Source organism: Gymnoscopelus microlampas (assembly GCF_963454915.1).
Source record: "Gymnoscopelus microlampas genome assembly, chromosome: 2".
Classification (NCBI taxonomy): domain Eukaryota; kingdom Metazoa; phylum Chordata; class Actinopteri; order Myctophiformes; family Myctophidae; genus Gymnoscopelus; species Gymnoscopelus microlampas.
The window spans coordinates 47,105,034-47,120,756 of record NC_139939.1 but is presented as its reverse complement, the minus strand read 5'-3'; the positions used below and the strand labels follow the sequence as shown (position 1 = coordinate 47,120,756).

At 42.4% G+C, this 15,723-nt stretch overlaps 1 protein-coding gene across 4 annotated transcripts in view; it reads right to left on the bottom strand.

The window, feature by feature from the left end:
• LOC311058284 (uncharacterized protein) overlaps window positions 1-13,751 on the bottom strand; it is a 48,979-nt gene extending 35,228 nt beyond the window's left edge. For 2 of the 4 annotated variants that reach the window (XM_084075684.1, XM_084075687.1), the window contains exons 1-6: window positions 13,599-13,751; window positions 12,818-13,024; window positions 4,742-4,829; window positions 3,674-3,739; window positions 3,438-3,554; window positions 221-578 (exon numbers count right to left, since the gene is read on the bottom strand). In XM_084075684.1, coding sequence (XP_083931810.1) covers window positions 221-578; window positions 3,438-3,554; window positions 3,674-3,682 — 484 coding nt within the window. In that variant the 5' untranslated portion in view covers window positions 3,683-3,739; window positions 4,742-4,829; window positions 12,818-13,024; window positions 13,599-13,751. Of the gene's footprint in view, window positions 1-220; window positions 579-3,437; window positions 3,555-3,673; window positions 3,740-4,741; window positions 4,830-11,589; window positions 11,614-12,817; window positions 13,069-13,598 lie in introns of those variants that run through there. The other 2 variants (XM_084075685.1, XM_084075686.1) reach the window with 2 other exon arrangements.
• Window positions 13,752-15,723: the final 1,972 nt, after the last annotated feature.

Genomic DNA, 15,723 nt, shown 5'->3' with positions numbered 1-15,723 from the left:
ATTTAATCATTTTGCAATGATGATGCAGAAATAGCTGATCGACAAGATTACAACGCGTCACAACCTTACAATGCGTCGTAAGCTTGTGATGCGTTGTAAGCTTGTAGATCAGCTATTTCTGCATTTACGTATGAACATTTTTCAACATTACGCAAAAATAATTGTGATTATCTCAAATAATAGCGATTAGACGATTACGTAATAATTGCGACAGGCCTACCTCCACCTCCTCCTCCTCCCGATCCCGCCGGTTGCTGCTGTTGCCGTGGCTGGCCGGCAGCCTCCTCGCTCCTCGCCCTCCTCCTCGTCTTCTCCTCCTCCTCCTCCTCCCAGCTGCGGCCCTCCCAGCGGCCCATGAGTACGGTGGTCTCCTCCTCGGAGGCGGAGGCCGGCTCCCCCCCCGCGCCCACGCCCAGGCCCAGCTTGGTGTAGCGGGTCATCTCGTCCAGGGCCGACACGTCCCAGCGCTCCGGGTGCAGGTCCTCGCCGAAGGTCCCCCCGTCGTCCACCAGGTCGCTCAGGAGCTCGAAGGGACGCTTGCGCGGCGTCGCCGGAGAGCCCAGCATCAGGAGCACGCTCTGGTCGAAGGTAGAACACAACAGCACAACGTTATTCATGCAAACAAATATTGTTAGAAAAAACATATACTTTTTTTTTTTACCCATTAATTTACAAGAAGTCTACACAATTACATTTCTTTCTTTTGATCAACATTTGCCTGTTATCTCTCCTATTGGTACCAACATCAATGCAGCATGGAATTGTGGACAAAATCGTATCCAACGATAATAAAACATTCTTGGTCTTGGGGTCTGAGAGTCTAAATGTCATCAAACGGTGGTTCCGTGACGTGGCTCAAATGCCGAATAAATAATGGATCTTGGTATGAAAAAGGTTGAAAACCACTGCACTACACTCAGAGTCTCAGAGTCATGGGGATCCTTGATTTAAAAAAAAAAAGTATATGGTTATTCTTTCTTTTGTTTTGTTTTTTTAAGGCTCGTTAGCTCTCATGCATTGAAGGAGGCATGAGCTCGGCTCTGGGCTCTCCCTAGGCTGGCAGAGGGAGTGTAGCGCCCAGGATTATTAGCATTATTTTCTAAAAAACTGTTAGGATTTCGATTTTTTTTTTAAATCGGCCTCAGGTCTTAACACTTGAGGTGCCAGAGGTTTAATAAAAAAATGTACGTTGAGTGCCGGGATTTTTAACCATTTTTTAACCTTTTTCAAGTAGTCACAAAATATTTTCAGTCATTACACAGATAGAGGCGTACAATCGGAGGGGAAAAATGTAAAACATTCGGTAATCCGTTCGCATAGTTGCAGCCAGTTGAAAATAGTCAAATTAACATTGTAAAAAAAAAAAGTACACAGGAGCAGAGATACAGGCTTTTGAAGTCATAAGTTAACCAGGAAGTGGATTCAAGTCTAAATCTTCGAAAAATGATATCTCCTGTTGCTATGAAGGAAAAAAAACGTTCAAAAAACTATATAATATACGGTTTTGGCACTCCATGGTTGTATTGCCAAAACCGTATATATATGGTTTTGGCACCCAATGTGTTAACACATTGACTGCTAGAGTTTATTCATAATGTACTCACGCCTGTGCCAGCGATTTGCGTGTTTTTTTTATTTTTTATTTTGTCATTTTTCATTCAAATAAATTGTCTGACTGCGGTTTTAAACACATACGACAGTTCTACCAGCAGAGAGCAGCACATAGACACCTTAATCACCTCGCTGACTCGCTCGCCCCCCCCCCCCCCCCCCCCCCCCCCATACAGGCTCAAACAGTCAATACGTCATAACCGGATGTGACGTTTTCGACAATCCCTGATCGGCCTTAAAACGATGTGATACACGACGATGACTAAAGAAATAGAAGTGGAGCCCTCCGTTGCCGTGTGAAAACCCGTGTTTTTCCCTATTCTGGACGAAAATGACCGGGGGGAAAAAATGAGAACCGGAAACGGAATCTGCGTCATGAAACCGGATCCCGGTGTGTGTGAAGTAAGTGGAAAACAAAACCTATGATGAAAAATAAACAGAATAGCGCGATCACAGATTAAACAATGAAAATTCCAAAGAACGAGTTAACTCGTTCTTCAGAATTGCGGCACGCAAGCGATGGATTTGAAAAACGAATTAACTCGATCTAGGCAATCAATGTGTTAAGTAATGCAGATGTTAAACAATAACCCTTTAACTCTTGAGAGTGTCCCTTCCCTATAGACACTCTCTGCATTAGGTCGTGACCAGGCTTTTCTCTTCGCAGATGAGTAAGGCTGGGGAACGAGGCTATGTTTAATCTGTATCCTGTCTGAGTTTTCTTTCCTGATTGGATCAAATTAGTATCCCGATCTGAAAATGCATTTTCCGTTCAATAAAGAGCTGGAGAGACATGGAGACTCCTGTTACTGAACAAACACTCTATTCAGCAATGAGTACTTTCAGAATATAGAGCTATTTAACACACATTTTAACAACACGTACCCTACCATTAGTATTCAATATGAACTGATTTAGAATAAGAAAGCAATTCACTGGCAGGAAAGTGAATACTGAATAATAAACGTGAAATTTTAATTCCAGAAATGAATGAAATACCAATTTTTAAAAAACTGTAACGACAAAGCAGCTAAATTTAAAAAGAGAGTTGTGATATTATTTGGACACCTACTGTATAACTGCAACAATCGCTGCAACAATGTATGTATTTTTAGAGCAAAGCCATACCGTTATTATGGTGTAAGAGTTATGATGACACCGGACGTGTACTGTGCTGAATGTATATGCTATGGTATTATGATGGTTTCAACATTCTATTGTTGCACATGTGAAACCTTTGTCAACATCCTGTCAGCTGTTTACAAGTCAAATCACATCTGTTTGTTTAGCTCTTATATATAGTCTCATATGTCTTACACAGGGTCTGCAACCCAAGCAAGTTTAAAACTAACACCACTACTGATAATAATCCATTTAGGCTAATAATAAATTCGGCTTTAGTGCGTTTATTTTAGGCTATTGTATTTATTTTAGGCTATTGTTTGAACAAAGAATGTACGTGTTCTGTTTGAATTATGTATGTCTATGTTTTTCGATTATGTGTAATGGGGACCACAGTGGAAATAAGTCGATGACTTTACTGTGTTTTCTTCTAACCTTCTGTGCGTGACGCTTGTAAGCAATTCAATAAAACCAAATAAAACTCATATATCAAACAGCTCTATCTCTGACGGTTCATATCCTCCTTTTATATGATTTCCCAGGGCAACGGTTACAAACAGGAAGTTCACAAAGGTTGTAACCGATAGGCCAGCTGTGTTATTGTTTACAGAATGAACCTGCGTATATATGAGCAATTTGAACCGAAGCCAAGTGACTGATCTGACTCTGTCTGTCTGCATACTGTGTGCGTGGGGGGGCCTCACCTGGTCGTACTCGGTCCTGCCCCCTAGTGGCGACATGGCCAGAGGGTAGGGGCTCAGCAGGCCCCTGTGGCCCCCGTAGGCCTCGCCAAAAGCAGGCTCCATCCCATTCATGCCCGGCTGGAGGAGTAGAAGAGAACACAAACACACACACACACACACACACAGTGGAATCCAGTGAAAGCCCATTCAGACCAGCATTATTAGGTATTATTAAGTGTCATCGGGGTGTGTTTTACCTGAGGCATGCCCGAGGCAGGTGGGTGTCAGGGCGCGGTCACAGTGCTAATGGTGTGTGTGTTCAGCTGCAACGTACAAACAAACCACAAAGATCAGCTCCACGGAAACAAGCAGAGGAATAAAGCCCGATTTGTTAGTTAGTGCGGCGGTGTTGTGCACCGAAATTAGCAGATCTACAAGCCCACTCGACGCGTCACAGCTTGTCGATCGGCTATTTTCAATGCGTGACACCCACGGGCAGTTAAGTATGGTACAGGATTAAAGCTGTAATCCATAACTTTTGTATTCTACCCGTGATTAGAACCCAGATCCCTCACGCGAACACCGAAATTTCTACTGCTGAGCTAGCGCAGAAATCCAGTTTGAGCGGAGGAGGATATATTGCATTTTGAGCTTCCGTGCTATATCACCTGTCAACCAGTAGTGGTCCTATACGTGACCACATGATAGGCAGTACATTTCTCAATGGAAGAGCTGGTAGACCAACTACAACCGCCGCAGTTGTGTTAGTTACATCGTATTAACCCATTAAGACCGGGAACGCATCTGTGTCATCTTGAGATTTATTTGGGCTATTCAAAAATAGCAGATCAACAAGCTCATAGCACGGCACCGAGTGCCGTGCTATGAGCTTGTAGATCTGCTATTTTTGGAAAAATCTTGGAAATTCGTTGCAAATCGTTTTTTAAACCAAACATTTGTAACTATTTGTTTCTGGTGTCCCTGGAACTAAATATTTTACAAATGTTCGCTTTAAAGAATATATGTTCAAAGATTTGCACAACTTTAAGATTTTTCAAAAATATCAGATCTACAAGCTCATAGTGCGGCACTCGGTGCCGCACTATGAGCTTGTATATCTGCTACTTTTGAATAGCCAAAGAAATCTAAAATGACACAGATGCGTTCCCAGGTTGAATAGGTACCGAATGGATACAGAATGATTAAAACAATGTTTCGTTCACTAAAGAAAGGCTATGGATTGCAGCTTTGTGGCAGAGGACCAGAGGAGTGGGAGGTGGATGGATGGAGGCCAGAGGGGAGTGAAGAGGGAAGCAGTCACTTACCTAAGGTGACGTGGTTCGAGTTGGGGAGGTTCAACTTTTAAGTCCTCTTCACATGACTCGTTCCTGCAGCTCTCAGCCTCCCCAGCAGCTGGAGGGGAAGAAGAAGAAGTCAGATTAGGGCCATGGGCAGTTAACCAAAAATATATCCAAACATAATCATCGCTGTCGGGCATATTTTTGTATCTGCTTGATCATGCCACAGCGTCACACAAAAGCATCAAAAGCAGCAGAACTGCAAGCTCGAAACGTGGCACGAAGCGACGCGTTTCGAGCTTGTAGATCTGCTACTTTTGCTACTTCTGAATTTGAATCCTGAAAAGTAACAGTTTTGGACCTAATGAGGTTTCCACCTGACAGAGACGATAGAGACAGAAAGACTTCATCTTGTTCATGTACTGTAGGTTAATCGAATAATCAAGAAGACGTTTTTCAGGTCTTTTCTTATATAACAACGAATCGACACAAAAAAATTATCCAGATTCTTTTATAATCAACTAAATCTATTAATCTGATTAATCACTCAACCCAGTATTATACTTCATTGTACAATGGTGGTGTACAAAAATAGCAAAAATGGCCAATCTACAAGCTCACAGCGTGCCGGCCGTGGATCTGCGAGTATCTACGAGTATTATACACTGCGTGAGATTCTTTACATAACGTGACATGATGTGATGAGCGTGAATGCTTTGTGCGGTGTCCAACACCTGGTTCCTGCGTCAACTTTACGAACTGAATGGTCAAGCCCTACCAGGGTTTACCATTCAGTTCGTAAAGTCGAGGGTACTGACAGTTCAGTTTGTAAAGTTGTAGGGTACTGCCTACAACCTCACGATATGATACAGCATCTCGATACGTAGAACGTGACACAATACGTGTCGCGATACGTGTTGACCATGACCACCAATAACGACCATGCCCTAATAGAATTGGCAACAAGAGCTCTCCTTTACTATTCTGCATAACAGCAAAGGCAACGCATTAAGTAGGATGGCACAAATTAAAACACTTACATTTCTGGGCAAATAAAATACTCTCTTTTGTTTTTACTTTAAATGCCCTTTTCTGTTGTCTCTTGTATCTTTCGTGTTTTGTTACAACAACAATGTTGCAATAAACTCATGTCTGACAGTCTGAGTCTCACACACACACACACACACACACACACACACACACACACACACACACACACACACACACACACACAATTGGTGAAAACATCACACACAGCATTTCCTGCCGCATCGATACAGTTTCCTCTGTCGATACGCGCATCGGCAATGAGTACGATATGATAGATTGGCGTATCGATTTTTTCCATTTTTATCACAGCTATAAACCATGCTAATTGATCAATATATGTCACAACATATATTTGTCCCTGTTTTGACACAGGGACAGCATGGAGAGAAGAAGAACAGCGATGCAGGCCCCATGGCTTCTATGCTCGAGGCACTCCTCTGAGCCTGAGATGATGAAACACAAAGCAATATAAATACACACTCTCACACACACACACACACACTCTGGCTGATCCCAAGTCTCCGCAGACCACAACAATACACCTCTATGTGAATGTAGGAGGAAGCGACTCAAACTGAACCTGGTTCAGTGTGGACTGAGAGAACAGTGCTATACAATGTCTGTGGCGCAGTGACCTCAGGCACACAAGAATGAGGAAATGGGAATCGGGCTGAGAGGTTATGGCACCTCCTTGGCATGCTACGAGGGAAAATGGCTTGCATCCTACAACACGCATAAACCGTAAACAAGAGCCGACATACAGGGCTTTGCTGTCGTCGTTGTTACCGATAGCCATAGTGACACAATACGTCAACGACGTCGAGATAATACAAATGTCTTTCCTCACTCGATGTTTAGAAAGGACAAACAACAGCCTCTGTCTCCTCAGACAGAAGTGGCATATTTCTTAAAAGGGAAAAGGTTCTGAGACATTATGTGCTCTCCCTGAGGAGTTTCTTTCATTCTTTCACTCTGTCAGTTATCAAACTAGATAAGGTGACATTGTGTTTTACTGGCACAAAAAGCAGCAACACAAAACAAAAAAACGGATAATTTAAGACAAGACATATACTGTACTATACCTGCTCTCATCCATATATCCCTTCAACGTATGACCATCGTTTCTGTATAGCGCTTAGTTAGGTTTTAAGTAAAGTCAAGTGGTTGTTTATCTGAGGTCCGTTGCATTTCTGTCCATTGCAAATCTCTACTTCTTTTTTTGGCTACGGGTGTTAGTAAAATGCTATCCATATAGCCAATCAGTTGTGTATTAAAAAAAACAACCTAGCAATCATTTATTGGATGTTGATTCAACATAGCCTCATTCCAAAGGTCAGTGCATGGCCAGGCCACTGTGGCCATAAACACAGCCTTCAAGTAGGATTCCACTGCAGGTCAACAAAGTCAGAGTAATGCAAGTGGCATCATCACCTCCACCAGGCCTTCTTTAATAAGCACCTGGAACTGTAGCCATCAGCATCAGGTCTATATTCAGCTAACTACCAGCCAGTGGTGGGAAAAGTACTCAAATGTTTTACTTAAGTAAAAGTATCAATACCACAATGTAGAAGTACTCCGTACTCAAAATGTACTTAAAGTACCAAAAGTAAAAGCACTAAAATGTTTGAAAACAGCAGATCTACAAGCTCACAACGCGTCTTGTGGATCGGCTATTTTCAAATAGCCTAGGTATAAAATAGGGCTAAAGTGGTTAATGTATGTTTTATAATGTAATCATTTATATCTGCAAAGTAACCAGTAACTTAAGTTTTCAAATAATTGTAGTGGAGTAAAAGTACAATATTTGCCTCTGAGATGTAGTGGAGTAGAAGTAAAAGTATAGACAATTGGAAATACTTCACTAAAGTCAAATGTAAATGTACTTAGTTACTTTACACCACTGCTACCAGCAAAGAACCTGATGGCCTCTTGACATCAGCACAACTGTAGCTTACTTAAAGCCACTTTAACCCATGGTATCCCTATCTTGGGCATGACATTAAAGGAGAAAATCCTGAAGAACTTTCAAAAATATTTAAAAGAAATAGTGATCATAGACTATCTATAAGCTCACAATCTGTCGCCATTCGGGAACGACGAAGTATATAGGGCATTGGTTCTCAAAGTGGGGTCTGGGGACCCCCAGGGTTCCTTGGGGGGGTACCAGGGGGTCCCCAGCAAAATGTGTTGATATAGCATCACAATAATTTTAACCACTTTAACCTTTTATACTTTGGCTATTCAAAAATAGCAGATGTACAAGCTCATAGTGTGGCACCAAGTGCCGCACTATGAGCTTGTAGAGCTGCTATTTTTATGAAAAATCGTGAACATTTGTGTTAACCTTTGAATATATACTTTTTTTAAAGTGAACATTTGTCAACTCAAATCTTTGCTTCTGATGGTCCCTGGACCAAAATATTTTGAGATGGGGGTCCGTGGCCAAATACATATAATGTTGGGGGTCCTTGACATGAAAACGTTTGAGAACCACTGATTAGGGTATATATAGTGCTAGTCAATTCTACTATGTACATTTCATGAAAGCAAAACGTGTGGGCTTGCATGTGACCCCACACACACACACACACACACGTTTTCCTTATTTTGGAGGTCCATACACAGTGCGCTGTCAAGTTTAATGAGCGTGCAACTTTTCTAGTTAGCCTACTGTGTACACTGAGCACATGCTGCCAAATAAGGCCCCCGGCCAGAGGTGCTCTTAAGAGATTCCATGTGAAATGAGCTTTATAGTTGAATAAGCCTCATTCCAGCTATAACTTACACCTAACTCGCTGAGCTCGACATGTTGATGGGACATATGGGAAGCATCGTGAAAAAACGTATAGGCTGAGCACAGGAAAATACAGCATAAAGACCACGTTCACGCCACGGTGTGTCCATTAACTCATTTAGACCGGGAACGCATCTGTGTAACCACTTTAACCATTATTTTATACTTTGGGCTATTCAAAAATAGCAGATATACAAGCTCATACAGGCACTGATCTGCTATTTTTGAAAAATCTTGAACATTTGGGCAAATATTTGAATATGGATTTTCTTTTATGCGAACATTTGTAACTCAAATCTTTGCTTCTGGGGTGTCCCTGGAACAACATATTTTGAGATGGTGGCCCACGGCCAAATATATGTCATTTTGGGGGTCCTTGACATGAAAAAATAACCACTGATATAATGGCGACATAAGTTCTTTTAAAAAAAACTGTTAGAATTTAGAAGACATTTGTAGAATCCCCCAGAAACAAAGATTTGAGTTAAAAATGTTCGCTTTAAAAATATATATCTTCAAAGATTTGCACACATTTTCACACTTATTCAAAAATAGTAGATCTACAAGCTCATAGCGCGGCACTCGGTGCCACGCTATGAGCTTGTATATCTGCTATTTTTGAATAGCCAAAGAAATCTAAAAATGACACACAGATTCGTTCCCGGTCTTAAAGAGTTAAATGACCACAGTGAAGTATATGCCATAAATGTATATAGCAGGGAGGGCACCTGAATGTGTATAATTGAAACTGTGCAATAGTTTAAACACCAATAATGAACAAGAAATGTGATTTTTCATTTGAAATCAAGATGGAAGAGATTGTATTTGTCAAATAATGCTCATATAATGCCTTTGCAGTTAAAGGTTGTTGTACCAGACTCTGCCAGACTGAATGTCCAACATACGGTATAAAAACAAGGTATAATACAAGTATGGTACTAAAAGTTATAATAAAAGGGTACTAGAAGTACTAATAATTAAGTAATAAAGTGTCAATTTGAAGTGTAGACATCTTAAATAACCTGATAGGTGTGCAACGAAAACAGCATCAATGACACAGCGTAGAGAAAGACCATAGACGAGCATATATACAGTATACAATTTAGAGTTTGGAATTGCACCTTCCCATGGGTTACTCCTTTATAAATAGGCTAAGTAAGCGTCGGCTGATGAATCGAGTTACATACTTGACAACATTCTATAAACATGAGCAGTTAGACCAAACAACGAACCCTGCGCACTATACCACACACACACACACACACACACACACACACACACACCACAGGCCTCATTATGCAATGTAATGTAAAACATTAGAAAGGATGGAAGGCTTGCCTGCAAAGGAAGGAAGGAAGGAGGGATGGAGGGATGGGGACGACGGTTACGCGCGCATTAATCCCCTCTGTTGCTCCATGCACCGAAACCAACACGTTCTATAAATCTCTCCGAAAAGTGCACCTTTCTTTAACCCAATAAGACCGGGAAAGCATCTGTGTTAGATTTTGGCTTTACATATATAGCACATTGGGTTGGCTATTCAAAAATAGCAGATATGCAAGCTCGCTGTGCTATGGGCTTGTAGATCTGCTATTTTTGAAAAATCATGAAAATTTGTGCAAATCTTTAGTGACTGATTTAGAAGAGATTTATAGAATGATTTTTATAGAATGTTTTTTTTCAAAAATAGCAGATATACAAGCTCACAGCTCGTCACTTCGTGCCACGCTATGAGATTGTAGATCTGCTATTTTTGGGGGAAAATCATGACAATTTGTGCAAATCTTTATAGTTTTTCAGAAAACTGATTTAGAAGACACTTATAGAATGATTTTTATAGAAAGATGTTTTCAAAAATAGCAGATATACACGCTCACAGTGCGTCACTTCGTACTATGCTATGGAGCTTGTAGATCTGCTATTAAAAAAAAAAGAAACATGAACATTTGTGCAAATCTTTAGTTTTTCAGAAAACTGATTTAGAAGACATTTATAGAATCGTGCCTGAGGTCTTAATGGGATAAAAAAATAAAAATAAAATCACGCGCATACACACATTACACACACGCGTATTCTGGCACAGCCACAGACTGTGTGACTGATGATCATCATCATAGCACTAGAGCAGCACGCAGCAGCAGCAGCAGCGTGGAATCGTCGCGCGTGGCGAGCCGACCGAGACGGGAACCCACCACCACCGGGGGGCTGACTGAGGGGGGGGCGGCTGGCTGTCTGGGAGGCCAATTTACCAAATTAAGATCCGATCATGGAAGGAGGACAAAAGCACTGCCTTGCACAGAAAACACACCTTTTTTCTTGTCCTCAGCAGGAACTTGAAACACTACTAGAGAGCCATTATTATTAGGAGAGAGAGAGAGAGAGAGAGAGGACCGCTAGCCTTTTAATACCTAAAATGAACCCGATGCCCCCTCCTCGTCCTCTCTCCTCTCATGTGTCCTTCTCCTTCTCCTCTCCTCTCCTCCTGACTGTGTCCTTGTGGATTCTGTGTTCCTCCCTCCCTCCTTTTCGATGCTGATGTGACAAGAGAAAACAAAGTATAGAAGATCTCCCACGCACCGATCCGATCCTCTATACGTGCGTCCCCCAAAATAATAAATGATTCCCGAACAGATTACAAACCGAGTAGTAGCCTATAGTGGACCGTTGCAACAAACCACGTCTAGTTGGGACCCTGGCTGGCTGCACTATGGCATACTATATACTGTATAGACTATATATTGTGCCATGATCAAGCTGTGCATGCAGAACCAGACCACCGTAAAACGGTGGTCTGGTTCTGCCATGCACAGCTGGATCATGGCACAACAAAGATAATGAGGTAGGCTATAGGTGCCATGGCAGCGTGTCCCGACCGACTCACTCACTCCCCCCGCATGGCATGCATGCAAAAAAGCGAGAGGAAAAAAGGCACCTATACAACACACTTTCACATATTCTACTATACTATTATTACACCATCCGATCAAAAAATGCTGCCCAAAATAATGGGAAAAATGCATATAACTCTCACCGTTCCGCTTTGATCTCCAGCCCGAATCAACGGGAATCCTTTTTTAAAGCGCACACACACAGACAGACAAAAATGGGGCGCAGTTGGCAGTGCCACCGGATGTCCAATATTAATTGTTAATACGGCACGCCGTATAGCCTCTCCATACGAGAAAGGCAGATCTGATGATAGCGTGCGGATTCTGGAGAGAGAGGCATCGATCGACTTTTTAAACGTAAATGCACCCTGCCTAAAAGCTTTTACATCACATAATGATTACTTGCCCCCTAAATCTAACTTATTGAGAGGAATATCATGGTATATAATCCGCTGCTAAACGAAGTTATACGGTACCCCACGACCAACCCACCATGAACCCTCTGTCCTTGCTCCAGCTGCAGGTGCTACCCACCCACCCACTCCAATGAAAGTGTTTAGGAACAGCCTTGTAGCACCACTTCTGTAGCCTTAACATCATCCATGCAACCACTAACACAACACTACATACAATTACAGAGTTTTGTCCAACAAGCACGTGGTGTAAAAAAAAAGAAAAGAAAAGAAATAGCCTCAATAGAACAAACTTAAGCCTCATTTGTAATCCGTCGTACAGCGGCGTCGCTGGCCGAAAAGAACAACAGATACAACACTATATACTCGCTAGCGACGCGTTAGCTTGTGGATCTGCATGGATATTTTGTTTTCGGCAAGCGACACAAAGTATCCTATAAAATGATAGCTTTGTGCAGCCTGTTAGAGCTGTGATGATATGGCCGTATGTACAGGCTACAGCTATACCTTATTAGGTGTTGTCGCTTGTCCCCTTAGATGAAACCATCCTCCTACCTACACAAAAACAACTCACACAACTCACACACAGCCCCAATCTATCTATACCTTATATACACACAACACAATACACACACACTCAGACTCACACACACAGCACAACGGTGGACAAGTGTATAAAATGTCGGCCCCCAGGTCCCTCCAGATCTGACCACGGACATTAAAGGAGACGAACAGCGACATCAAATATATATATGCATAGGATAGGCCTATTAGCCTGTCTAATAGTTGTGTTTAATGAACAGCTGGTAGGCTATCTATCCCATCCCATCCACACAGACAGACGGCCTATGGAGGATAATAAAAGGGACAAACAAAGGGGGGGACTAATGACTATAGTCTATGTATCTATAGGGAGGTAAAACAAAGGTAAATTGTCCCATATAAAGCCTCTTCCTACCGTGTTGGAGATGAGACCAGATGCGTCGGCTAGTGGAGCAGCACTCCTCATCTTTATCCTGTTGTTTTATTCCATTTGGTAAACTTTCTACAACAACTACAGGCCCCTCTGATAGTAGACATGTGCCGTCCGCATGACTCTCTCCCAAAAGCACTGTAGTGTTGTTTCCGTTAGCATAAAGGCGATATCACACTTTTCTTTTCGTTTCTTTGGACAGAGAGAGAGATGGGGGGGAGAAGGGAGAGAGAGAGTGAGTGAGTATGAGTCTGTCTGTGTGTGTGTGTGTGTGTGTGAGAGAGAGAGAGAGAGGGGGGGGGGAGAGAGAGAGAGAGAGACACAGAAAGAGAGAGAGAGAGAGAGAGAGAGAGAGAGAGACACAGAGAGGGGGAGAGAGAGAGAGAGAGAGAGAGACACACACACACACACAGAGGGGGAGAGAGAGAGAGAGAGAGAGAGAGAGAGAGAGAGACAGAGAGAGAGAGAGAGAGAGAGAGAGACAGAAAGAAAGAGAGAGAGAGAGAGAGAGAGAGAGAGAGAGAGAGAGAGAGAGAGAGAGAGGGCGTGGACCCGCCAATGGATGCTTTGTTGTTATTTTGTATCCGTGTTGTGGCGCACTTGTTCCATCTGTGTCTCAGTGGCTACACTGTAACCGTCTCTGAAATGCAAACGAGCAACAGCTCCTTCTCATCTAGACTAATAAGCTTCTATTCTTCTCTTTTTGTCTTTTTTTTTTAAATAAATAAAAGATGGAGTTTGGTGAGTTGGTGAGTTAAAAACTGACCTGAATCATCAGAACTGTGTCAGTCGTCGCTGCATGGAATGGATTGGACGGACAGACAGACAGAGTGACGGACGGACAGACAGACAGACGGACTGACGGATGGACGGTGGGGGCATATGAGTTCACGAGCCTCGGGACGGCGCTTCGTTCTAATTCCAGTGAAAACGGATATGGCCGCGTGTGTGTGTGTGTGTGTGTGTGTGTGTGTGTGTGTGTGTGTGTGTGTGTGTGTGTGTGTGTGTGTGTGTGTGTGTGTGTGTGTGTGTGTGTGTGTGTGTGTGTGTGTGTGTGTGTGTGTGTGTGTGTGTGTGTAGTGTGTGTAGTGTGTGTAGCGTGTAGCGTGTAGTGCTACGTCATGAGGACGGGGCGGGTTCACGTGACCCGTCTTTAAGGACACAGTGGAAGAATGAGAAGCCCGCTTCATACTGCTCCGAGTGGCGGTGTCGCGCGCGCCGCGCGCCCCGAGGAGGAAGGAAAATAAGCAAAGCTACAAGCTCACAGCGTGGTTACCGTAAACCAAACCGAGAGCTTGTAGATCTGCTATTTTCCTCCTCCTCGGGCTCGGGGGGAGCCGCGCGACACCCTCGCGCGACGGAGCATACATTTCTAGGCTTTCGGAGAATGTGAACCCGCTGAACCAACCTCACGAGGCGCATTACAGTATAGACCCCGATTATTATTCACTTTTATGTTATTTTCTATATTACTACCCCGTTAAATCAGTGTTTTTGAACCCTTTTCGTATCTAGGTCCATTATTTATTAGGCATTTGAGCCACGGAACCACCGTTTGATGAGATTTAGACTCTATAAGACCCAAGACTTTTGGAATATTTTGTCCACAATTCCATGCTGTATTGATGTAATTTGGTACTAAATAGAGTTAACAGGCAAACGTTGATCAAAAATAATAATTCTTCTACATTCTCCAATTGTGTAGACTTCTTGTAAATTAATTAATAAAAGTAATGCAGATGTTTAACAATAATTTAACTCTTGAGAGCGTAAAATGAAACCAAATGGACCCGTGAGGGTCCATTTGGTTTCATTTTATGCTCTCAAGTGTAAAAGACCTATTGGGTCCATTGTTTTTTTGCTGGGAACCACCTGGAAACCCCCCTCAAGGACCACTGGTGGTGGTCCCGGGACCACTGGTTGTGAACCACTGGATTAAATAAACGAATTAAAACAATTAGAATAAGCAGACCTCATATCTCAAATTATAAAGTGCAGGGAAATAGGTTGAGTATACAGTAGGCTATGCACAATGGCACGTAGTTCTTTTTTAATTAGATGTATGTTTGTTTTATGACACACACAAGTTATGCATGCGTGTGTGTGCGTGTGCGTGCCATTATGAGGATATATTCAATGCCATAAGGGGATATTGTACACCCTCGAATCGCTCAAAAGACAACGAATTTGTCATTCACGTATTTAAAATGGGAATATAGGTCAAAGCGTGGTCACTAATGCTTAAAGGGCCACACCACAATTTCTCACTAGGTCACTATAGGCCTATTATAATATAAGCAGTATTAGGCACGTATCATTTTTGATTTTCACTGTCATTTTAACTAGCATGCATGTATTTCTTTTAAAGCGCAGATATTGCATTCAAAGCCACGCTGATGCTCGCTTTTTTCTTAAAAGTAAATTCAAGTTAAATAGTGCTATAGCAAATGGTTCTCAAAGTGGGGTCCGGGGACCCCCAGGGGTCCTTGAGGGGGTTCCAGCAGGGGGTCCCTAGCAAAATGTTTTAATTTTAAGCCCTTTATCCATTTATATGTTGGCTTTTCGAAAATAGCTGATATACAAGCTCTCAGCGCGAGCTTGTATATCAGCTATTTTTGAACATTTTGGAAAAATCTTAAAAGTTTGAAAATGTTGAATCATTTTTTTTTTAACACAAATCTTCTCTTCTGGGGGTCCCCGGCACGAACCATTTTCTGGTGGGGGGGTCCGTGGCCAAATATTCATCAATTTGGCTATTTGGGGGTCCTTGGCATGAAAACGTTTGAGAACCACTGATATATCCTATTAGTGTTCTCTTTCATCAGAGGTATTCGTTGGTCTTAACTGATGATGGTGGTATACAGATACAGTTTTGAATCATAGCGCACCAC